The sequence below is a fragment of the Pyrus communis genome, chromosome 11 (assembly GCF_963583255.1).
Source record: "Pyrus communis chromosome 11, drPyrComm1.1, whole genome shotgun sequence".
NCBI lineage: Eukaryota > Viridiplantae > Streptophyta > Magnoliopsida > Rosales > Rosaceae > Pyrus > Pyrus communis.
In genome coordinates, this window is record NC_084813.1 from 20,761,299 (window position 1) to 20,785,511 (window position 24,213).

A 24,213-nucleotide genomic window follows, 5' to 3' on the forward strand; every position below is an offset into this window, starting at 1 on the left:
TAAAGTGGTTCATATTCGACTTTGAAGAAAATTGAACCTTAAACTTTTCACTTACATAAGTTCGTGGTATTAAGTGGCTTTGATTTTGTAAGTTAAACCCAATTTTTATTGACCAAAAACAAAAGTTGAAACCCAATTTTGTCTTTTAAATTTGGTCAACGGAGTCATAATTTATCACATGTTTAAGGTTGTCATTTGCAATAACTTTTCAGTATACTCTCACATCTATCTTTATTTTTGTTCATCGAATTGAATAAATCAAAATGAAAAAAAAAAAAAAAAAAGAACAAGATCAAACATAGGTGATTTGAATAAAAAAATCATGTGGAAGAGGATTCAAGAAATTATGTTTGGAAGGCGATTCAAAGCTCGTTATTGATGCAATCAAAGGGTTTTGTAGGAGACGATCGGATAGTAAATTACAAACATTAGCACACCATTTCATCAAAATTTCAAGTTGGAGTTTGGATTTAATCCAATCTATTACACAAATTTCACACAATGAGATACAGCGCAAGTCTATTATCCGACTAGTAAGTACCAACGACGGAATACAAAAATACACCGAGGCGAAGACGAACATTTAGCATTAATAAACTGGAGCCGGAACTTTAAAGTACGATCGACACAAAACCCAAATGTGGGGAAAAGAAAACCCTAATACAAACCTAAAGATTGTATCTGTATCTTTCGTTGTCGATGCGTCAAACACATCCAAAGAACTGTTCCAAGGATGGGGCGTTGAACACATTAGAAGCAGGTCGTTCTGTTCTGGTAGGAGAGATGTGAAGCTGATACTTGATAAACCTCTGTAACCATTAAATAAACGAATAATTCAGATGACAGCGATGGAAATGAGTGCATACATAAGAACATAGGGAACAAGATCGACGAATGTTGTGTAGAAAAGAAAAACAAGGTAAGTAATGAGAATTTACAGATAATTGAAATATGATGTCAGGATTTGTGTCAATATGCCAATCTGGTTCCAATTGCCGAACAAAAGATGTTCGTCCATTCTCTGTGCTACAGAAGAGAACCTGCAATCAAATCACAAGAATTATGTGTAATGCAAGATAATTGAAATATGATGTCAGAATTTGCACATTAGAGCAACTATTGGGCCTTCCTTCCGGGTTTGACCCCTAATCTTCTCCAAACCACAATCTCTGTACGTTATTACTATTAACCTCTTTCGACCCACAGTGAATTATTGATATCTAAAAATACAAGTACTCGTGAGATTCCAAGATCAGGTTTTATACCGCAAGCTCTATTTCTTTGTTCATGGTTGACATTAGAAAGAAGAAAGTGACAAGAAAGCCAAAAACAACTGCATGCACATAAATCAACAAGAAGCAAATAGAAATAGTGAAATACCAAAACAATAGGTGGGATTCTTAAAAGTTAACTAATAATGCTATCAACCCATATACCTACCTTGTCTTTGACCAAACCTCCAGATGTAAAAATCCCAGCATCTTCCAAAGCCAGTAGAACCTTTTTCTGAAAGCAATAGGCAATATCGTCTCATAAATGGTAATGAAAATGAGTATAAAGCTATAGGCAAGGATAGACTACAGAAGTTAAATACCATGAGCAAAGAAATTGAGTAAAACAACATGCAAGGAAACCTATTAATCTCATACAAAATTACAGAGAACAAGTAAAATGATTGAGACAGGGTCTTGCACGCACTTCACTTTCATCATCAAGAACTCTTTCCATGAGATACAAATCACAAAATTTTGTGATCTCCAAGAGTACTTCCAGCACTGAGTGCCTCACAGTCACTTGTTTCTGCCAGGAACAACGTTAAAAGGCAATGTTAATCCTTTTTCAGTTACAATTTCTATCACCAAATTTACAGAAAGATGTTGCTGGAAAGAAAAGTAGACCACCTGAAGTTCCTCTGGGGTACTTTGCTCAAGGACTACTCCGAGTAAACGACAAGTTACCTACAGATAAGCTTAAAAGGGTGAATTTGTTGATTCAAATTGTCACCCCTATAAAAATCAAACAAATTCTCTGGACATTAAATTATTTCACAGGGTATCATATACCAATTATTAGCCATTACCGAACATTTGAAGCTTAGCAGTTTTAATCGTGAAGTACAGAAACATCTAAAAGTAAAACCCAGAGGTTCCGTAACTTCACCATGAAATTTTCACAAAATGCAGTGAGAAGCTGAAAAAAACTATACTGAGATGAAGAAACAAGTTCTCAACTACACTTACCTTTCTTCCTTCACTCAGTTTCTGCCCAACTATTTGCCCCAAAGTAGGCTGGACATAAAAGAAAAGACTTCAGCATAAAACATGTTAATACAAAGTTGTATCAAACCCATACGGAAGACTCAGAACGTGACAGTTACCTTTACAGGCTGAAAAAATTCATCAACAACGTTTTGGGCTCTTGAGTCCTGTGAAGGTGAAACTCCTGTAGTTGTCAATGTTGCATTCGAATTTGAACTGATGCCAGAACTACTCGATGCAGGTGCCTGCCGCTTTGGTTGCCTTCTTTGTGGTCCACTAGGTGATCTAAGCAGCCTCCATGTGAAAACTATTGCAACAGCAAATCCCGCGATGGCCCCAATAGAACGCGAATTCTGACAACATTTAAAATTTCTTAAGAGATCTCAACCTTACCATCTCCATTCGATCACAACTTTGATACTTATATGTCAAAGATGAAGCAACAGACTGGGATAATCCCAAAAGTGATCCACTGCTGCTAATCTCATGAGTATCTATCTCTTCACCTTAGTCAATTCTACTCATAGCATTGTCTATCAGTTCGGGGCCAGCGATTGTTCAAAAAGTACACTAATACCGGAACTACAGGATTCTTGAGAACTAGCTAACAAGACATGGCCCAGATGCGGCCGGATGCATCCGAATTCACAAATTGCAGACAATTTAATGGAAATTAAGCTTCACTAAGCCACATTGAAGATTGAGCTGAAAAATCGAATGGCCCAACTCTCAACAACATTAATATCTTTGCAAGTACATGTCTTGTTTCCTATGCTACAAAATATCCAAATGGTCATCCTCAAATTCCTCTAATTTCCAGTTATGGACCGATTACACATCAAATTTTCTCAAGAAAACCTACATCCCAAATCAATTCACATCGAAACAAGTACTGAATTTGACACGAATCAAATTAAAAAAAAAAAAAAAAAAACAAAAACAAAATTGAAAAATTAAAAAATAAATTGCGATCCGTGAGAAAATTCGAAAAGATAACGAAAACAGAAACAAAATTGAGGTACGAACCAGATTGTGGAGGGAGATCGGGAAGAGACTGGACATCTTGACAGTGAGATAAGCCCCGAAGCGCTTGATGAGCTGAAGCAGCTCGTCTTTCGAAGACTCGGCCATGGCTTTAACCAACGAGAAATCGTCGTTTTGAGAAGCTTAGGGCGTCGTTTTGAGAAGCAAGTAATGGTAAAGAATCAGCCTGAAGTCCTCAGGTCCTCGTCCTTCTCATCATCGCCTGTAAATCTCTTGAATTTCCAGAGAGCTAAAGCTTGTGCCTTTTTGTCAACGACGAATGAGAGAAAAAGAGGCGTTGATGCGAAACTGCAGATTATTTTATTTGAAAACTATGTGTCAGTGGTAAAAGATAAGTCTAATCTTATTCGTATCATATTTTTGTATTATATTTTCATACTATCTTAGGAGATGCCTATTAAAACGGTATGAAAATATAATATAAAAATATAGTATGACTAACAGTACTCAAAAGATAAAGAGAAATTTTAATGAAAAACTCCAGGTAGTATTTACTTTAACAAAAAATCATATTTTTATACTAAAAAGTTAATCCTGGTACTATTCGTTTTACTTTTTATTTTTTTCTTATCGTTAAAACTCAAAATTTTCAAATCTTTTTCATTAATTTTCCTAAGATAAAGTTCGTTAATTAATACTTAGTTGGTAATTTAATTATTAACGATCACATTATATAGTTTATAAAATATAATTTAAAGAAACAACAATGAAGGTTTACGTTACAGTAGTGCTATGTGCCAATGAAATATAGTCATTTGCAAGTTTTTGTCCGTATGCCTAGTTTTATTAACAGAAAATATCACGTGGTAGTGTATCCGTGTCATGTAAATTGTTATCCTTTTAAAATTAATGTCACAACAACCATAAAAAGGTGATTCTTGTAAGACATTGGCCACACAAAGAATAAGTGTTGCCTTGTACTCAAAGAGAACTGAATCTAGAGCTTCATAGATTTAGCTACATTTTCCAAATTTGGAAGCTTGATCGTTGCTCATAAATCCATCAATGGATGTAAACATCCTTGGACCTCAAATTTGCAAAATATGAGCCTCAAAGGCTAGCTAGAAAAATTTCAAAAGCAATAGGATTATCACAATTGAGCATAACTTTTGATTTCATTTCTAAGCCATTCATGTAAGATATTATTACTTTATAGCTCGGAAATACAACTAGTAGCATTCCAAGTCAATCACGTATTGCAGTTCGGAGAGAGTTATTGTCTAACATTGCTCGTTGGCCTCTACGGTAGAATCAGTTGGGACCGTAATCAGTTGGGGGGCTGAGAAACAGTATATTACTTTGTAGCGGATGTCAACAATTCGAGTATTCTTAGTTCCAACTCACGAATTTTCTTATTAGTTTTGAATATTATCACAGCGACATCTACGTTGCTTGAAAGTTCTTTTTAGTCCAAACTTTCCAACCTGTCCCTCAACCAAAATTAATTCCTTATGTATAATATTCGACTTTGGAAAAAGGCAGTCGCAAAGCTGAGCTGAAGCTTCCTCTTTTCCATGAACGATGAGTAATTATAACAGAAAAATGGTAAAGAAATGAAAATGGTTAACCATGAGCTATGGAAAACAAATAAAATCATCAGGGTCCGTCCACAGTTCGAGGAAGTGAGGAACTCTGTGTAACTTCTGATATCTGAGGTGGTGAGGAACTACTTTCTGTGTTTTCTGATATTTCAGGCACATCCTCCGCACCATTGAGGACCAACAATGGCCTTTCAATCCTTTGACATGCCCCGTTCTGCATATTTTCTTTCTCCAAGTGGAAGCAATAGCTCTCGAAAACCCTAGAGCTCACCATGACTCCGAAATCGAGCAGGAAAAGCAACTCCACTTCTAGTTTGTTCAGCTCGGCGTTGCTCACTCCCCCAACCCGGGCGTAAAATGCATTGTTATAGTGCCTGCACTTGCATAATACTGTAAATAGAGGCTTGTAGCTCAACCGGGGAGGAGAGAATCGAACATAACGCTCATAAAACAATTGAGCTACAAGCCTCTCGCTCGCACATCTTTTTTCTTGGTATTTTAGGAAAAATATTCTACTACGTCAATTCAATGAAAACAAATGGAGAGGTAGATACAGATACTTACACATCATCTAGCATCTTAGAAGCAACCATAACGCTAGCAACCTATGCACATTCAAAGACAAGACAAGAGAGTCATGGTGCTTATGGAGCAACCTATCTATATACACATATCCAACAACAAAGCATGACGGGCTGCAATCTGTGTACTTGTACAGCCTCTCCAAGTACTTTGGTATGCTTACGCTCGGTGGCCTCACGCCGTGTAACACATCCAAGTTCTTTCCAATCACCGCCGAGCCGCAACTTATCCCACTAAGTTGCTGGTTCAGGTCATCTACAAGCGTGTTGTTTCGAGCCACCAATTTCTATAGCACGAAAGAGAGTATGGTTAACACTCTGGGGATGCTTGGCTCCAGCCGGCTATGGCGGTCGGTGAACTCGCCTGCGGCTAACATTTGGACATCAGCTCATGATGGTTGGTGGTCTCAGGTGGGAAGTGTGCAGGGGTGGTTAAGACATGAAGAGGGTTGGCCTTGCATGTGTGCATATTATCTGGGTTCGGGATTTATTTGAAGATGAATTTTGATTGGCCAGCACCAAATGCATGAAATATGCGGTGGAAATTCTTCGACAGCAGCATTTTTGCTGTTTGGCTCGAAATTCAGATGTTCTAATATCAAAGAGGAACGAAGAGACGTGAGTATAATCATATTGGTTATAACAAAAATGCCCATCTTATACGCTTAAATTATAGTTAGTTTAAAGTAAAATATTGCTTATATTCGAAAATGAACCATTATACGAACGTCGTTTCACAAAATAATGAGTTGCCGTATATATTATCTCCTTAATGTTGCAATGTTGAACAGCCTATTCAATTTCTAAACAAGAAACATTTTTCATTTGTTCATGTAAGTTGCAATTGAAGAACAAATGGCAATCCCTCTAGTGGGAAAAAATTATACAAAAATAGGAATGGTGAAGATCCAGGGAAGGCGATATTTGCTTGACAGACTACACGCTGTGGCCATTAGAGACGAGTAATCTGTCTTCCTCATTTGGGTTGTCTATCATGGAAAGCTGAATGTTTGACTTCGAGCTCATCTTGTTCACCTCGTTTTCTACACGGAAGAAAACCCATTGGAAGCGGCGGAAAATCTCCAAGGCAGTGATTGCAAACACGGTAAGGTAATTGTGGCGAAGATGGGAAGAGAGCTTGTATGTCCAGGTACAACGCAGAATCAGGTTGCTACCTATCACCCAGAAGTAAACCTGCAACCCAATTCATATAGAATAAATTTCAAGGCAAATTCAGTGATGACGACTACTCTAGATACGTTATTTCTGAGGACAAGTGAAGCCATTTGGTTGGCATAGGTGAGTCAAAGCCAGTTGAAGTCAAATAAATATTTCGTACAGAAGAAAAAAAATGATATATACTTACCCATTTCCGTCCATGTATGAGGTTTGACGAGAAATGTTGTTTGCTGAACTTGAAAATCCGAGTGAAACCACTGAGAAAAGGGAATAAGATATTTAGAGGGCATGACAAAATAATATTAAGAATGCAACAAGTTCTAAGCATGAATAACCCGTGTTCTAATATGTCCTGGAACACCTTTTCACTGATTTACAAAGAAGCAAACTATCGCACAGCATGGAAAATTAAGTTCCACATTGTAGGATCACAAATTCTTTATAAATCTGGTTGCATGAAGAAGTGATTCTGTGGTAATTGTATGAAATAAAAACATTCAAATACCTTAAGTCCCAATCTCTAGTCACGTCCCAGTAGAACGAGTACAAGGAGTTCAAAACACCTGAGAGAAGCCACAGGGGCCGATAAAAGGTCGTCCACTTTTCAGGGAAGACATGATATTTGAGGGCTGAAAGAAAAATCACAGGTACTGCAGTAGAATACTTCAAAGCTGAAACCAGACGCAGATAAAATTAGTAGTGTAATGAAACAACAAATCCGTCAATACATCAGAACAAACCTGCAGGTAATCAGTAACATAGTAATACTACTAGAGATTATAAAGAGAAGCAACACAGATATTACGGAGGCCATTAAAGATACTTGCCAAGTTAACATCACTTAAAGGAACCGGAACAGAATAAGAATTGCAAGATCGCAAACTAAATTCACATGCACCATAAAGTCTAGATATGGGATGTTTTTACATTATTTGATGGTTATCAAAATTTTATACATGGCCATGCAAAACAAAAATTCTACAAGTGTGTAAAAAACATCCATGAGTGTCAATAAGGCTCCAAGGAAAAGAAATGTGGCCAAACAAACTGAAGAAAAAATTCAAGGCCAAAGAGAACCATTGAAAAAGAAACATTTAAGAAAAAAGGCCAAATGAGCATACCATTTAGAAGGGTTGTTTTCTCCCCAGTATCCTTATATTGTCGAAGACATTGGAACAAACGAAAAAGGTAAGGCAAAACAAGAACAACAGGGATTGCAACAGAATGACTTCCACAAACTGAGTCAGCTTCAAACCATGCAATAGTGGCAACCTGCTTTCAAATAAAACCTCTTAATAAATATATAAGCGAAGTAGTATTTCTTTAACAAACAAAAGTGAAACATGAACCGAAGGGATCATAGCAGAGTGACTGCCACAAGATCTCTTGAACAATACAATACAACAATTTTAAAAGAATATATATAATCATCCGGGGGAAAAAAAAAAAAAGAGAACGGATTAAAAGACATAACAAATTATGTGTATTAGCACATGAATCTCCTCATCACTTTTTTAAAAGAATAAGAATCAATTTGTTGGTGATTAGCAAAAAGAGAAAACTGCATGGAAGCAGAATCACAATTAAAAGGTGAAACCCTAACCTGTCGATGGACCATTCGACATACTGATCGCTCCAAATCTGAAAGCACCTGCATAGAAATGACAAACACAATCGGAATCAAAAGGCATGGTGACAAGCAGATATCTTATCATAGATGGCAAACTATTTCTTGATTCTACATTCCTATTAGGTTAACCATAGTAAACTTGCACACACACTACAAAACAATCAACAAGTTCAATATCCTTTTTTATCACAAAAATGGCACTCTAGTAATGCGATATCATTTGGATAATGGTAAAAGTAAACATAAGGATGCATACCTTAGACATGGAGGTCAAAATATCAGCCAGGAAAAAGTCAGAAAATGATATTGCCTGTTTTCACCAAATAAGTAACGTAACTGTAATTAAACATACTACAGACAAACAACAAAAATCAAAGCATTAAATGAGACCAGAATATATATCACTTCTAGGAAGCTGAGCAATAATTTAATGGGGGAACTATACTTTCTAGTGTTATAGTTCTCCCAATACTTTTGAGTAAGTAAAAAACAAAATACAGACGGGAGAAGGTCCAAAGTTAGGTTTTGAAATAAAAACACACTTGCCTGTAATGGGAGAACTATACGCCAAAGAGTCCTTAACAAGTAAAAGCGAGATGACAAATAGAAAATGTCAAAAGGGAATATCAAAAGCATTGCAACAGCAGCATACAATAGTACCTGCAGAAGAATGAAATTAAAACTTAGCAAAATTACACTATACTACTACATGGAAGAGAAATAATGGACAATACCACTATCAGTATGATAAATAATAGTATGTAGATCATAATCTGAACAATGGTAAATATGTGATTGCACTGTTTATTTCTATACGATGGAATACTAAATTTAGGCTTGGAAGCTTTGGTCATTAAAACAATTGAAGTGTGGTTTTTTATCACACATAAATGCCATTTTAAATGTACAAAATCAATATGGATGCATCTATTACACTGGTTGTGATGCAGCAAGTGACACTTCTCCATGCGAATAGAGATAAAGATATGCTGTCATGCTTGTCGGCACAACAATTGTCATCCAGGTCGCACACTGCAAATAGCATACTGAATCGTAAGAGTGAATCAATGAAAGAGGAAATAAAGAGAAGAAGAAAAAAGTTTGAATGTCAGATATGCCAAAAGTAGTTAACCAACAGCATTCCATAAATAAAAAAAACATGCAATCTCCTGTTAACAGGAACAGCTAAGATGCAATATGCTCCTCACACCATTAGTTTTCTCCATATACATTACATATAAATATATTAATAAGAAAAAAAAACATACTTACTGAAAGCTACCAGTCACTATAGAATTTCACAATTATTCAGCAAAAGTCAAAGCAGATGAAAAATATAATTCCATTTATTGTTTCCATGAGAAAACAATATACATTGCAATTTGCAAGGCTTATGTTTGTGTAGCATAACCTTTTAAAGTTCCAGATGACAACAGCAACAGAGAATAACTCATAACAATTAGGCAAATAGTTCAAGATGACTGAGTTGTTGCACTGGTACCTTCCATATTTCTCTGTGGGTCAAATGATTTTGATCAAGATCAAAAATTTTGGCATAGTTTACATTGCCCTGAGCAAAAACCCATAGATTGACTCCCCAAAACCAAACCATCATAGTCTGCACATGTCAAAAACGGACGAATAGGTTTCAATAGAAGGATAAAGAATGCAGAAGTATGATAGGATATTCAATTCTGATAAGAAACTAACCACAAGAAGTAGAGGATTATAATACAAAAATGCCTCATATAGAAACAAATCTCGCAGATCCACGCTCATCCTCATGACAGAATCCCATCCAACCTGTAAATTTGCAGGTAGTTTGGTAACAACATCCTTGCAGCACAAAACTAACGTATTTTGTTGTTCTTGTCAATTTTTTTGGCAATAAAATCAGAACCCTATCACCAGCAGTAAAAATAGAATTGTGAAGAACTGACCTTGCAACAAATGAAACCCCATACAAAGAACAGTAGGACCTGTACATAAAACCAACTTAGGAAGCCACAAACCTAAAGCCAAGAAATAGAAGATGCGAAGATATATGTTGCATGCTATTGAACTGAAACCCAACACAATTATAAAGCAGAGATGAAATGATCTACTTGTATCCAACTTTGGTAAGCTATGCCATCTATTTCAGAATTCTCCAATAAAATAAATAATGAAAAAGAAATTGAAACTCCCTTCTTCTACCAAGTTGAGAATTTCACAATTATTAAGCAAAACTAAGCAGAAAATAACCTGAAAAGTAAATTTGAAAGACAAAGAATATTATAGTAACGAAACCTTAAATCTCCATAACATAGCTGGAGATGGCATTATTGCAGCAGTACTCATTGGTATGCTTGGCACGTTTCCTCCCTTCCTATCGTTTCCCTCTATCAGACGCAAGAAGCCCTCCTCTGCATCATTTTCGAGCTCACTTGTACCTGAAAGAATTTTTTCTATAACTACAAAACCGTGACAAGAGAACAAAAGCCCCCCATGGTAGATATATCTACACATTATCAATCAGAACTGATAAGTCATAACTCAAACACTTAAATGTACCCAGATCAGAGACAACAGGTCTGCTACCCGACTTTCTTAAGTGAGGACTATTGGAAGGCGCTGTCGCAACACCTCCAAACATAGATAAGATTAGCAATTAGGAATTTTTCCTCCACTTTGCCAGCCAAGAAACTGCAGCAAATGAAATCACAGGGGGATGTAAAATATCGTTATAAAGTGATCAAAACAATTTGGAACCTTTGCCTTAAAGTTTGGGAAGGTGGGATATCAAGTGGAAAAGCTTTCAAACTAATGATTCATGGATGTAATAACTTCATTCTGTGAGCTATTTAAAGAAAAACACAAATGGGGCTAAACATTCTAATATCCCGGAAGCCGTCTAAACTGCATAGCTCTGATGTGATACAGTAACTAATTCAGCTGAAAAAACAAAAACAAAAAATTCTAAGCCATGCATCCGAACAACAGCATTAAGATCTTAACAGAAAGACAAAAATATGGACTTTCCAGTTTCAACAACCAGCATTGATGGGTAATTAAAAATCCCATCTTTATGAATAATAAGCACCAAATCCACCATTTAGTTAGATGCATAAAAAAATTAGACCAATCCCATTTCATCAAACATTTAAGCAATCATAATTACGCAAACCACCTTATTAAAAAAAAAAACGCCTGCAAATTCACCGAATCACTTAATGGATACAGCTTCTCACAGCCCAAATCGAAATTCCCACTAGAAATTCAAGAAACCCAAATGAACCAATCGACACCAAATTCCAAAAATTCAACAGAAAGCAATGCAACAAACGCAGAAATCGCCAAAAATCAGCAAATGCATAGAGGTGGAATTGGAAGAGTTGAACAGGGATCAGATCCAAACGGAGTTTAGAGAGAAAGAAGCAAAATAATGGGTTTGATTAAATGGACGTTACCTTGCAATGCGAACCTTTAACGGGTTCGCTGGATCTCCAACCTGATCTGGTGCAAAAGGTTAATCGGGTTTGAGTAAGGACTTAGCAGGAGAGGGAAGACGTAAAATGGCAATTAGAAATTATAAAAGGACCTAATTTGAAATTTTTAATAACTGAAGGGGGAGTTTTAGGGATTTAAATTGTAGTTTAAGGCTTGTTTGGTTTCGCCTTCAAAAACGTGTTTATTGGTCCATTTTATTTGAGACGATGAAAATGAGAAGCATCAAAATTGGAAAGAGATGCCTTCCCTCGTCTCCTTCTTATAAACATACATTTACCAGGTTTTATTAGCATCTTATATACTGTTGAATACCTTAAATTATTATTAAAAAAATTAAGAACTCGTTTAGTAAGTGCTTTCAAATGACTAAAAGCGCTTTCAGATAAAATGTTTTTGGATTCCAAAAGTACTTAAAGTGTTTCCTACTAAAAGCACATGTTATGATTTTTGCTGAAAGCACTTCAAGTGTTTTTTCAAAAATAACTTACATTTTTACTAACGTTTGTTTCCAAAAACATTTTATCTAAAAACGCTTTTAATCGTTTCAAAACACTGTCATACGAGCACTAATATACATTATTATAAAATAGTCATTATTTCAAATGCAGATTTATCTTCTCAAAGCCACTCCTCTTTCATTGTACAACAAAACTTAACACTAAAACAAAATTGTTGAATCAACGTTTTATAAGCTTCACATGACTGTGTATGAGGTTGCAGGTGTAAGTAGAAGATTTCATTTATTGGACACTACAAGATTTCGATATCAACTACAACTAACCTATTTTTTTTTGGCTTCCCTCAATTACCCTTCCTTCCACACTATGACTTGCAACAGAAAAGAAAATTAAATAGAAAAATCATTTTCTCAAAAAACAGGAGAAATTTTAAAACGAGGAACGTCGTCTCTTTTCTGGCATAAAATCCCGACTAACAAAGTGAATACAACGAATGTAACCAGATTACAAACAATCAACTAGAGAGGTTAGCAAGTGGCTCTTTATCACAGTGATGAAAAAGAGTTGAGCATTTGCATGATGGTGTGGGTTCGAACCCTGTCTTTTTTGACAAAAACAAAAAAATATGATTTTCTTCCCTCCAAATTTTTCTCCCATCCAGTTCTCCTTCTTGAAGGATCACGGTTAAATCACGTCAATATTTTCTGTTGACTTTTTTTTTTTTTTTTTAAACAAACAATATTATCTACACTAAGGAAGTGGGGGAGTGGGCTAAGCTTTACAATGGACGATTCATAATAACGTAGTTCAAATTCGTCTTGGCAATAATCCAACCTAAAGCCACTCACTTACAAGTTAAGAAAAATACAACTACATTGTAGTACTAAGTGGCCAAATCTCGATTTAATTAGAAGTGTTACCACTTTATTTTTTTTTTGTGTTGACTTCTTTATAAAGCGAAAAAGATAAAGAGAAAGGTGAGAGAGAAAGGGATAAGATTTAAGGGGAGAAAATCCTACTTTCCTTTAAGGTCCAAAATTCGCATTTAATCTAAAGGAGTTTTAATGAAAATGGTTTTTTCTCATCCAGCCCATCCCAACAATATAAATTCCTAAGCCAGTGCCAATCTTCACGATCACAAAATACTCTTTTTCTTCTTTTTAATTCTTCAGCCTTGGTATTATTTTTTCAATTTAATTTTTCATTATGTTTCTTTATGAATATAATGAAGCATGTTGTTGTATTCTTAATTAGAATATATACAAAGTTGATAATCTATTCAATTTATGTAAACCCTAGCACATTGACAAAAAACAAATGTAAACCCTAGCACAGCTTACAACAACTGCAAGCTGAAGCAACCCAAAACCGGCATGCATTATATGTATTAAGCGTTACTGAATTAGTTAGTGTAGCAAATTGCAAAGCACTAGCTACATATTGAATAATAAACAAACTAGTAACCTACATCAGTTTAACTTCATAACTTGAGATAGAATTGAATTATTCAAATTAATTACTTTTAGGAAAAGTGATTACTAGTCGAATTTCAGTGGTACGTAGCTATATATATAAGTTGACTCCACATGTCCCCAAGACTCCCACCGCTACTCCAACAAGCAAGCAAAAATGTGGAAGTTGTTGACAATTTTGGTTGTGGTTTTTCTGGCTGCTGTAGCAGTTCGTGCTGAGGAGGCTCACTATGGGCCTTGTCTCATCGGCAGAGACTCTCCATGCAACGGAAAGCAATGGGGGAGGCGGGGAGGAAGGGATTATAACTCCGATGCTCCGGCACGCACGGATAACTCCGATCATCCAGCAGCCAGCCCCGATCAGCTTGATGATTTTGTTGAAGATACTCGTTATTATATTCCAGAATTACAGCCACCATCCTATCTATGATCAACAACTTCTGAAATTAAAAATAAATCTTCATCGTCTTACTTTTTTTTCCTTGGTCAAGGTCTTGAATAATTTTATTATTATCATTTATTGAGTGTGGTGCATGAATAAAGAAGAAGATGAATTTGTGGAAGTTCCATGTATGGTGGTGCCTATGGTAGGAAGGTTTTATTTGTAAAATTTAAGTAATATCATCATTAATTATAAACTGATATTTACACGAATGTTATGTTATTTACACAAGGAATAATGTATTTCTAAGACATTTGGCGAACACCTTGCTAGCTGATCACATATTTGTAATTGATGAGAATAACTTATATGACACTAGTACACCATCATGTAACATCTCATGCTAATAAAATAAGAGCATGTGAACAAAAATTTACACACCAAAATTCATTTCATTGCACAGGACGCTACGATGATGGTTTATATACCCGTGTCATGGAAGTCCCTCTCCTAAAAAGCTATGTATATGTGAGATCCTAATGAATTAGAGTGGTGATAATTGGTGAGTAAATGCAAGAATATCTAAGTAGCAACACTCTTATATGACCGTAGATCGTTCCATGCAACCTCACAGCTATACCCAGAAACACAATTCATCATTACCACTGGATTTGGATGAGCAAATTAAGTACAAGAATTTAGACTACACTAGTAATATAATGCATTTCTTAATAATGTAGCCTAAATCCCTTATTATTTTGAAAATCCCTCATTCAAACACACAAAAGTAAACTTTAATAATAGTACCACATGAACACGTAAGGAGAAAGTTAGTGGTTACTGGTTAGTAAGTAAAAAATAGGGGTTAGACAAGATGGTTAATTAAGTATTTTGTTAGAGCATCTCTGTCCTACATATGAGATGCCAAATACACATCAAATTTTGAGTGATTAATAAAACAATAATAAATATAAATAAATGATTTTTTTTTATTTAAAAATGATCTATAAAATGCACAAATAACACCTAAAGATATGCCCCAAAATTCTCTACGAGCCGAGACCACAAATAACGTAAGATTTCACCATGAGTTTGAGATTCCAGAAGATTCCAACACATGTCATAGCCATATCCACAACCTTATAGATTAGAATATTCAAAAACTTTTTTTTTTTTGGAACAAGAATATTCATATAAAGTTAAATGTCACATAATTGTTCATCAATTTTTTTTTCTTCACATAATTATCAATACTCCATAATTATGTTTGTTCGTGTGAATATAATACAACGAAAACTGCGGGGAGCCTCACAAGTCCCAACCAACCCAGACGCAGAATTTGATTTACTAATTAATTACTCACACACACACCCAATTAGATCAGTAACCCTAGCCCTCGATCTGAATGCACAAAAACACAACCGGTGTTTCCAAGAGGTAAGATAGGCCTTACCTTAAGGTCTTTTTGGCTTCGATAATTAATCTCTCACCTGCAAGCAACAGCAAGCAGCAGAGTTATGAATTGCGACATCCAGAGCAGCAGTACTAGTGATCGAAGCTTCAACCAAGCTGTCAACGTTAAGTTTCACAGAGGACTCTCCAAAAGGTTCCCATATAACCCAACGTGGAGCAAGAGCTTGTTGGGTCCTAAGGCTAATCGTTGAGATTAATTGACAGAAATCGAAAAAATGGGTGGGTGTTCAATCTCCTTATTAACTGCATGTGTTTCTCACTTCAATTTGTTTCTTCCAAGGATTACGAATTTGTACTTTTGAGTTCTAGTGTATGATTAGCATATTGATCTAAAGAAATGTCAAATTTGAGATCCTTATGCGGCCGTTAAATAAAACTTCAAAATCATACATTTGACATTTCACTTAAAGATGCTTCCAAGTCTAATTGGATATGGTTTTAATCTATGTGTAATGTAATGATCAGAACCTTCTAGTGGCACGGAGCCAAGGTTGCGGATATGTTTGCCAAGGTTGAAAATTAAGTTGTGGCCTTTAGCGTAGTACCATGACTTTCACGTTTTTCCAATTTTTATAAAAATCTTCAAATATGGCCAAAATCACATTTGAATAGGCTCTAATACCCTCCAAATTGAAAACAATACAACCCTGAAACACAAACCTCAATCTCAATAACTTCTCACAACATAAAATCCGAAGGTTTCTCCTAAATCCCCACATCTCGAGAGGTTTTTCGGTGTGATCGGTACACGGGATGATACATCACGTATCGTTATATAAATGGTGAAATATGTGTGCTAAAAAATTAATAACTTGAACAATAAAATTTATCACCACTTCTATTAAAATACGTGGTATATTATTTGTATTTCCGTCCCAATTAAAAATTTCTCCCACATCTCAACCGTAATTAGTCCGGAGCTACGCTGACTTGTCGATCAGCTTGTTATTGAGTTTTATCACTGACCCACCTCCCTTTTCGACTTATTTATCCCCCAGGCTCACATCTTGCTACGTGTCAACCACAAGAAACCTAGGACAAATGTGAATAAATAACAAACCCTAAAGAAACCCTAGATACCTTTTCCTTACTCAGCTGATAAATGGTTCTTGAAGGTTTTGAGTTCTTATTGCTACTACTACTACGCACCTTCTGACCGGCCACACTTCTTGTTTTCGATTAAAAAAATTCATTTTTAATAATCAACAAATCTTGAATTTGATGCGCTCACCGATGGAATGCATGTTTGTTGATCCTGGCTGATATTGTTTTGATGGTTTCGGCAGGAATTCGCTCCATTTCCGGCCGGTGAGCGCTTGCAATCACTCTAATAGTTGTTCCAGTTATGTTATATATATGTATAAAATATATTTTACGCAATTTTTTCCAAGTAAAATGAAAATAGAATTAAGTTCTTATCACTATCAGTTTGTAACTATACACTACTGTTGTTTTGGAGCATATTACTGAGGTTCCAGCTGGTTAGATATTTGTATTTCTTGATCTGCGATTTTTGTAATTAATGTTGTGTTGCTGATATGTTTTTTTTTTTGGTTTGTTTGTTTTAAATGATGAAGGATAAGAGAAAGCTTTTTTGTGGTTGGAGCTTGAAACCATAAAACGCTACGGATTCCCGCAATGAACTATGATTTCCAGTCATAGATTATAGCTAGGAGGAATAAGCAATAACAGTAATAAGAGTAGTAATTAATTAGTAGGTTAATTAGAGAAGAAGAGAGCTATTCATCTTTAAATATATTCAGTTCATATATTTTTATATCCCCTCAAAAAAAAAAAAAAAGGAAACAAAAAAGAAGAAGATGGAGCCTCTATGTGTGTTCTGTGGGGTGGAAAGGGCAGTTGTCTACTGTAGATCGGATATGGCTCGCCTTTGCTTTCACTGTGATGGATGTGTGCACTCAGCGAACGGTTTATCACGCAGGCACCCTCGTTCCCTTCTATGCGACAAGTGCAATGCTCAGCCTGCTATTATACGATGTATAGATGAGAAGATGTCATTATGTCAAAGCTGTGATCACTGGAATCATAACAATAATAGTATTAATGGAACTACTACTGCTTCAGCAGTAGGTGGGATGGGGGGACATAGGACTCATGCATTGACTTGCTACACGGGTTGCCCTAGTTTGTCTCAGTTTTCGAGAATTTGGTCTTCGGTTCTTGAAGGATCTTCTTCTTCAGGTGGTAATTTTGAAAGTAGTAACTGGGATCAGTCACTTGGATCAGCTGTAGTGGCAATAAATCAGGATCAGACTTGCATTAGTAATAATGGTTTGGAAGGTAGAGATAGTAATGAAAGACCATTTGGGTTGGTTGTGACTGCTGGCAATTTGAATGGAGGATCATCATTAAATCACTCTTGTGGCCGCAAGTTTGATCCTTGGTTAGCTAGTAGTTCTACTTTGATTCCATCGAATCCGATTTGCATGCCTCACGGTAAAGATCAAACACCTTTCTTGCCTCAGGAGTCTAGCCTGCCAAAGGTAACATTCTGTACCAACGAGTTATGGTATTTTAATGCAACTATAGATTGACATATTTGTGGTATCCTTCTTAAGATGGTTTGGATGATTGGATCGTATTAAGAATTAGACAGTTTTTCACTTCAATCTTGAATGCGATTCAATGATCCGAGCCGTTTATTTCTTAGGTCCTTTTTCATGCATCATCCTTACAAGAATTCAATTAAATCGAAAACTATTTAGTCTTCCAATTATGACCAAATAAATTGACAAACATAGTGTTTCCCATAAACACATAAATGTTCATATTAGTCAAACAATTTTTCGACTTTTGTTGATTTTTTGCAAGCATGATCTCAAATTAGATGGTTCGGATTATTGAAGCACATTGTTGTGTGACCTCAATAGTGCGATGCAAATAATAATTTTATTTTATTCTTTATAAAAAAATCCTCATAAGAAGGGATTAGATATAGGGAACTTTAACGAAAAGCTTCTAGTACTATTCATTTTAACGACAAACCATATTTTTACTCTAAAATATCAATCCTGATACTATTTACTTTACCCTTTAATTTGTCCTTATCGTTAAAACTCAAAGTTTTCAAGTCATTTTCATTAGTTTTCCTTTAGATATATACATCTTTCAGAAAGTAAGGTTTTGGGTGATGATGATGAATAATGCAAGTAAATTTTATGGCAGCAAGAATCAGACTAATGAACTTTGCTTTAGGAGGGCCTCAAAAGGACTTAATTAATAATTAAAGCTGCAAAAATCATATAGAGGCACATTAAACTAGTTTTCTTCATCATTATGTGCTATCTAATATACCCCTTATGAATTAAACTTGATTAATTAATGCATTGCTATACCACTTCATGTGCTTCAGGGATATAACAATTTCAAAGATCTTGCAATTCAGGATAGCAATGTTCTATGTGATGGCCTCAACATTGATGATGTTCCAATGAACTTCGAAAATCCTGATGGGATATTCTGTCCACGAGTTCCTTCCAGATACCAGTTTGAGGATGGAGAAATGGATTGCCTGTTAATGGAGAAAAACATACCAGTCACTGAGTCTAATGGTCCTAACGAGAATGCTGCACAGGTCCTCGCATACTCCAATTTCATTTCATATTTTCTCATGAAAGTATCTTTCTTTTATTCTATGATTACTCTGATTTGAGATTTGAATTAAATAGATAATGATTAATTACAGAAATTGGTCAAAATTGTCGTTTTTCAAACCACAATTGCTGACATGGTCAATTTTTCAATACGTCTTATCTCTACGTCATTAATATATGATCACTATGTTATCAATATTAATATGTTGTCGATAGTTGATTTTGATCGATTCAACAAAAGAGATTGATACCAAATAGTAATAGTCAATTTTACATCAGTTAATGATATATTAGAAATGGAATGAAATGATTCTGCTGGCACAGGATATATAGTAATTTTCCTTGTCTCTGTGACAATCAAACTGCTGCTATTAGCAATCCATTTCTACACATTACTTGGTGCAGCTAGCCTTTTTATTGGTAGGTTAAAAACATGTAACTATTAGGAGCTGCTAGTTACCATATTAACAATTTTTTTATGATTGACTGCAAGAAATAATTATTTCTATGCTTTGAAGTTCAAGGAATGATTCTGTGAGCTAAAAGTTTGATAAAAATGACTGAACCAGAATTCTTTTCCTTTCGTTGTATATCCGGTTGCATTCTGACTCGACCGGATTTATTTACAATGCGCATGACTATAGTTTTCCATAGGCATCATCATCAGGCCAACGAGACTGTGTGGCTTTTCGATCCTCTTGTGGATCAGATACTGTGCTGCCAGGCATGAATGGTAGTGCAAACTGCTTACTCATGAATCCTACTTGTAGCAGAAGCATCAACCTTGGATTTCCTACCACGCAACAAGTTCATCCGAGCATGTCACTTTCACTGTCCAGCATCAGCAGGGAATGCAATCCTGATTACCAAGATCGTGGATTGTCACCAGTCTTTCTGGCCGGAGAGCCTTGGGAGTCAACTTTGGAGGCTAGCAGTCCACAAGCAAGGGACAAAGCAAAGATGAGATACAAGGAGAAAAAGAAAACTCGCACGTACGTGTCTAACCTATGTATAATCTGTATCTGTGCATATTAGAATGGCAGATATACTAATTAAGGCATACTGGCTTTACATTTACTTACATAGTTTTTCGTGTTTTTGATGTGTAGGTTTGGTAAACAAATAAGATATGCCTCTAGGAAGGCCAGAGCTGATACTAGAAAACGCGTCAAAGGAAGATTTATTAAGGCTGGCGAAGAATATGATTACGATCCACTTGTGACAAGGAGCTTCTGAGGCATATATCAGCAGAAAAACTCTCTCTTCTTCAGCTGCAAGGCAAGGCCTTATTGGCTAAAATAGTCCACCTGCATCCATGCTCGCATCACGTTCCTAGTACTGAGATGACCGTGATTCATAGAACAATAAACCCCACTTTTTTTCTATGAATTTTCTTTCATTGCATATATATTCTGAACTCAATCATGTTTTCAATAATGATTCTTTTGAGTCACCATTTAGTTAATTTACACAAATCATTCATTTCTGTTTCTTCATTGGATCAAATTAGTATGGTAACTGACTATATGCTAGAGATTCAGCCAAAGAATTTAGTGAAGAACTTAGCAAATCCTAAACCTTAAGAACAACATGTTGGAGTGTAACCCTTTAGCTGAAGATTGGCGGCAAAGATCAATTTACATGCTTTATATTTCAATTTGAATGTGAGCCATTGGATCATAGTCCACATGGCTGCTCAATAATGTATCTAGCTTAAGTAATAGAATAAGACAAGTGGCATCATCTCATAGGATGATACCAATGAATGGTTGAGATTGTAGTGTGTGTTGGAGAGTGAAGGATCTCCCTTCATTCCATGTATAACGGTAACAAATGTATGCGTGCAGAAATAGAGAAATTAATGAAACATATTCCATCATCTTCCTCTCAACCATTTTCTGGTTCTTAGTAGAGGTCCTCCATTGAAATACATATAAAAAACACACAAACACTAACATGGTATCAAAGCCAGGTTTCATCGTCTAATCTGGGCGTGAAATCTGTGAGTGCAATTGAGCTACATCTTTGAGCTCAAATCGAATCTGGAAATTTACGATTTCTCGAATCCAAGTCTAATATGGCTGGATTCGGCACTGTCGAGCTTAGAGCTCTAGTTTTCAATGGAGAAAATTATGAGTTCTAGAGTATTCGAATGAAAACCATTCTGAAATCTCATGGTTTGTGGGAGTTGGTTGAAAATGGGTTTGAATCTTTAAATCTGAAGTCTAAGGAATCTGCGGTCGATGAGACGAAGAAGGAGACGTCGGGTGAAGTGTCATTCAGTGAGATCCTGATGAAGGATGCTCGTGCGCTTGGGATGATTCAAGGTGCAGTCTCGGACCAGATCTTTCCAAGAATCGTGAATGAAGAGACATCCAAAGGAGATTGGGATGTTCTAAAGGGTGAATTCTGAGGTGATAAACAAGTAAGAAATGTAAAATTGCAAGGGTTACGTAGAGATTTTGAATATACTCATATGAAGGATAGTGAATCATTATCTGTATATCTCTCTCGATTGTTTGATATCATTAATCAAATGAAAAGTTATGGAGAAGAATTATCTAGGGAGAGAATTGTGCAGAAATTACTGATTAGTCTTCCAAAAATATATGATGCAATTTGTTCTGTGATTGAGCACTCTAGAGACCTTGAAACTATTGAGGTTCAAGAGGTTGTGGCTTCTTTAAAAGGATTTGAGCAGAGGCTTGAATTACATGATGAGTCTTCAACTGAGAAAGCATTTGCAAGTTTAACTGTTGCAACTAAAGGTGCTAGAAGTGGTGGATTTTCTGGGAATCAGAGGTCTCAAGAGAATTGGAAGTCAAGGGGAAAATGTTGGGATCATAAGCCAAACTTTGTTCAGAAGCAGAATAACACTGAAAGAAGTTGGGATCACAAACCCAATTATGCTCAGAGATAGAATAACACTCAAAGAAATTGGGATCATAGGCCTAATTATACTCAGAAACAAAACAATTCTCAAGGTGATTGCAAATGGTGTGACAGGTTACATTATGGGAAGTGTTGGTATGAAAGTAAACCAAAATGCACAGGCTGTGAGAAACCGGGTCATTCTGTAAAAGATTGTTATGAGAATAAGGGAATGCAGAAGGTTAATTATGCAAGGCAGATGGGAGAAACATGATCATTATTTTATGCCTGTAATGCAATGACAGATGTAAAGGTAAATAACTCATGGTATATTGATAGTGGCTGTAGCAATCACATGGCAGGTGATGAGAGATTGTTGGTTAATGTTAAGAGAAATTTGACCTCTAAAGTAAAGATGGGCACTGGAGAAATTGTGCAGGTGGCAGGAAAGGGAACCTTTGTGATTGAGACTAAACTGGGAAGAAAACATATACAAGAAGCGATGCTTGTTTTTGGACTTGAGGAAAACCTTCTCAGTGTAGGACAGATGATGGAACACGGCTATTATCTGCTGTTTGGAGGTGATGTAGTGAACGTCTTTGATGGTTGGTTACTTGACAACTTGGTAGTAAGAGTACATATGACTGCAAATAGATGTTTTCCTCTAACAATGATGCATGTAACTTAGTGTGGTCTAAGAGCAAGTGTCACACACTACTCTCAGATATGGCATAAAAGATTGGGTCATTTGCATGAGAGAAGTCTCAAATTACTTGAAGAACATAAGTTGGTGCATGGATTGCCTAAGTTAGAGATGTCCACAAATGTGTGTGAAGGGTGCATGTTAGGCAAACAACACAGAGACTCATTCCCTTCTAAATCGACTTGGAGAGCTAAAGATCCACTGGAGGTGGTTTACACAGATATTTGTGGTCCAAAGCAAGTTGAATCTCATTCTGGAAACAAGTACTTCTTGTTGTTTACAGATGACTGCACAAGGATGTCATGGGTGTGTTTTCTGAGAAATAAGTCTGATGCATTTGGATGTTTTAAAAAGTTTAAGGCAATGACTGAGCTACAATGTGGATATAAGGTGAAATGTCTCAGAAGTGACAGAGGAGGAGAATTCCTTTGTGCAGAATTTACTGAATACTGCAGTGATTTAGGAATCCAGAGACAATTAACTATGGCTTACATTCCTCAACAAAATGGAGTGTCAGAGAGGAAAAATATGACTGTGGTGGAAATGGCAAAGTCAATGATGCATGAAAAGATCCTTCCATACATGTTAAGGGCAAAAGCAATCAATACTGCAGTCTATTTGCTTAACAAATGTCCATCCAAATCTTTGAGAAAGACAACACCATTTGAGGCATATAGTAGAAGAAAACCTGGAATAGCTCATTTGAAGATATTTGGCTCACTTTGCTATGTCCACATACCTTCTAATCTTAGACACAAGTTAGAAGAAAATAGTCATAAATGTATCTTTGTTGGCTATGGTGCAAGTGAAAAGGGCTACAGATTGTTTAATCCAATTTCAAGAAAGATTGTACTCTCAAGAGATGTCATATTTAATGAGAGTGTTTCTTGGGACTGAAACTGCAATGCAAATATTGGAGTGACATTTCCAGTTATTAATGAACATAAGGATGCTAATGAAATCTGTGAGATTGATGAAAACTCTCATTCTGAGGAATATACTGTTTCTCAAAGTGAGAGTGTCTCTAATAGATCTCAAGCATATGATGATACACCTAAGCAATGGAGAAGTATAAATGAGATCATGGCTCAATGCAACATGTGCATTATTGAACCTGAAAATTATGATGATGCAGCTAAGGATGAGTCATGGAGGAGTGCAATGAGAGCTGAATTGGATATGATAGAGAAGAACAACACATGGCAGCTTGTTAAGAGATCATATGACAAGCCTGTCATTGGTGTTAAGTGGGTCTATAAGACCAAACTTAATCTGGATGGTACTGTGCAGAAGAATAAAGCTCGACTAGTGGCTAAAGGCTATTCACAAAAGCCTGGAATTGACTATAATGAAACCTTTGCCCCTGTGGCAAGGTTGGACACGATTAGAACCTTGATTGCTCTTGTTGCATAGAAGAAATGGAACTTGTATCAATTAGATGTGAAGTCTGCATTTCTCAATGGAGTATTAAAAGAAGAAGTGTATGTTGAGCAACCTCAAGGTTTTGTGAAGGAAAGT

At 36.0% G+C, this 24,213-nt stretch overlaps 4 protein-coding genes and 1 pseudogene across 5 annotated transcripts; 2 read left to right on the top strand and 3 right to left on the bottom strand.

Moving 5' to 3' along the window:
* Positions 1–412: 412 nt before the first annotated feature.
* Positions 413–3,526, bottom strand: LOC137707882 (peroxisome biogenesis protein 22-like). The gene is made up of 8 exons (XM_068446813.1): positions 3,285–3,526; positions 2,378–2,611; positions 2,241–2,288; positions 1,902–1,958; positions 1,699–1,800; positions 1,441–1,506; positions 939–1,040; positions 413–809 (listed from the first exon to the last, which is right to left on the bottom strand). The coding sequence occupies exons 1-8, from the start codon at positions 3,387–3,389 to the stop codon at positions 705–707; spliced, it is 819 nt and encodes a 272-aa protein (XP_068302914.1). The 5' UTR covers positions 3,390–3,526; the 3' UTR covers positions 413–704.
* Positions 3,527–4,898: 1,372 nt separating this feature from the next.
* Positions 4,899–5,801, bottom strand: LOC137709179 (cyclin-U1-1-like; annotated as a pseudogene).
* Positions 5,802–6,156: 355 nt separating this feature from the next.
* On the bottom strand, positions 6,157–11,896 carry LOC137708078 (uncharacterized). 2 transcript variants are annotated; one of them, XM_068447067.1, is made up of 14 exons: positions 11,683–11,896; positions 10,814–10,918; positions 10,523–10,665; positions 10,174–10,212; positions 9,944–10,036; positions 9,735–9,851; positions 9,170–9,265; positions 8,780–8,893; positions 8,490–8,543; positions 8,207–8,254; positions 7,725–7,875; positions 7,109–7,274; positions 6,791–6,860; positions 6,157–6,618 (listed from the first exon to the last, which is right to left on the bottom strand). In XM_068447067.1, exons 2-14 carry the CDS (start codon positions 10,866–10,868, stop codon positions 6,361–6,363), a joined length of 1,404 nt encoding a protein of 467 aa, XP_068303168.1. In that variant the 5' UTR covers positions 10,869–10,918; positions 11,683–11,896; the 3' UTR covers positions 6,157–6,360. The 2 variants fall into 2 exon arrangements, with proteins under 2 accessions (XP_068303168.1, XP_068303166.1); XM_068447065.1 differs by having other exon boundaries at positions 10,787–10,918; positions 11,683–11,893.
* A 5,431-nt stretch (positions 11,897–17,327) lies between these two features.
* On the top strand, positions 17,328–20,357 carry LOC137749380 (putative zinc finger protein CONSTANS-LIKE 11). The gene is made up of 4 exons (XM_068489474.1): positions 17,328–18,011; positions 18,881–19,102; positions 19,776–20,113; positions 20,231–20,357. Exons 1-4 carry the CDS (start codon positions 17,328–17,330, stop codon positions 20,355–20,357), a joined length of 1,371 nt encoding a protein of 456 aa, XP_068345575.1.
* Positions 20,358–21,597: 1,240 nt separating this feature from the next.
* LOC137709180 (uncharacterized) lies at positions 21,598–22,041 on the top strand. The gene has a single exon (XM_068448289.1). The coding sequence runs from the start codon at positions 21,598–21,600 to the stop codon at positions 22,039–22,041; it is 444 nt and encodes a 147-aa protein (XP_068304390.1).
* The last annotated feature ends 2,172 nt before the right edge of the window (positions 22,042–24,213 follow it).

Excerpts from the sequence above, each read along its gene's own strand:
- LOC137707882 (XM_068446813.1), bottom strand. The coding sequence starts at position 3,389 with ATGGCCGAGTCTTCGAAAGACGAGCTGCTTCAGCTCATCAAGCGCTTC. Across the intron at positions 2,289-2,377 it reads AATTTTTTCAGCCTGTAAAG|CCTACTTTGGGGCAAATAGT; the intron begins GTAACTGTCACG and ends TTTTATGTCCAG. Across the intron at positions 1,041-1,440 it reads GAGGTTTGGTCAAAGACAAG|GTTCTCTTCTGTAGCACAGA; the intron begins GTAGGTATATGG and ends ATTTGATTGCAG.
- LOC137708078 (XM_068447065.1), bottom strand. The coding sequence starts at position 10,868 with ATGTTTGGAGGTGTTGCGACAGCGCCTTCCAATAGTCCTCACTTAAGA. Across the intron at positions 10,666-10,786 it reads ACCTGTTGTCTCTGATCTGG|GTACAAGTGAGCTCGAAAAT; the intron begins GTACATTTAAGT and ends AAATTCTTTCAG. Across the intron at positions 10,037-10,173 it reads GGGGTTTCATTTGTTGCAAG|GTTGGATGGGATTCTGTCAT; the intron begins GTCAGTTCTTCA and ends GCAAATTTACAG.
- LOC137709180 (XM_068448289.1), top strand. The coding sequence starts at position 21,598 with ATGAAGGATAGTGAATCATTATCTGTATATCTCTCTCGATTGTTTGAT.
- LOC137749380 (XM_068489474.1), top strand. The coding sequence starts at position 17,328 with ATGGAGCCTCTATGTGTGTTCTGTGGGGTGGAAAGGGCAGTTGTCTAC. Across the intron at positions 18,012-18,880 it reads AGGAGTCTAGCCTGCCAAAG|GGATATAACAATTTCAAAGA; the intron begins GTAACATTCTGT and ends CATGTGCTTCAG. Across the intron at positions 19,103-19,775 it reads CTAACGAGAATGCTGCACAG|GCATCATCATCAGGCCAACG; the intron begins GTCCTCGCATAC and ends AGTTTTCCATAG.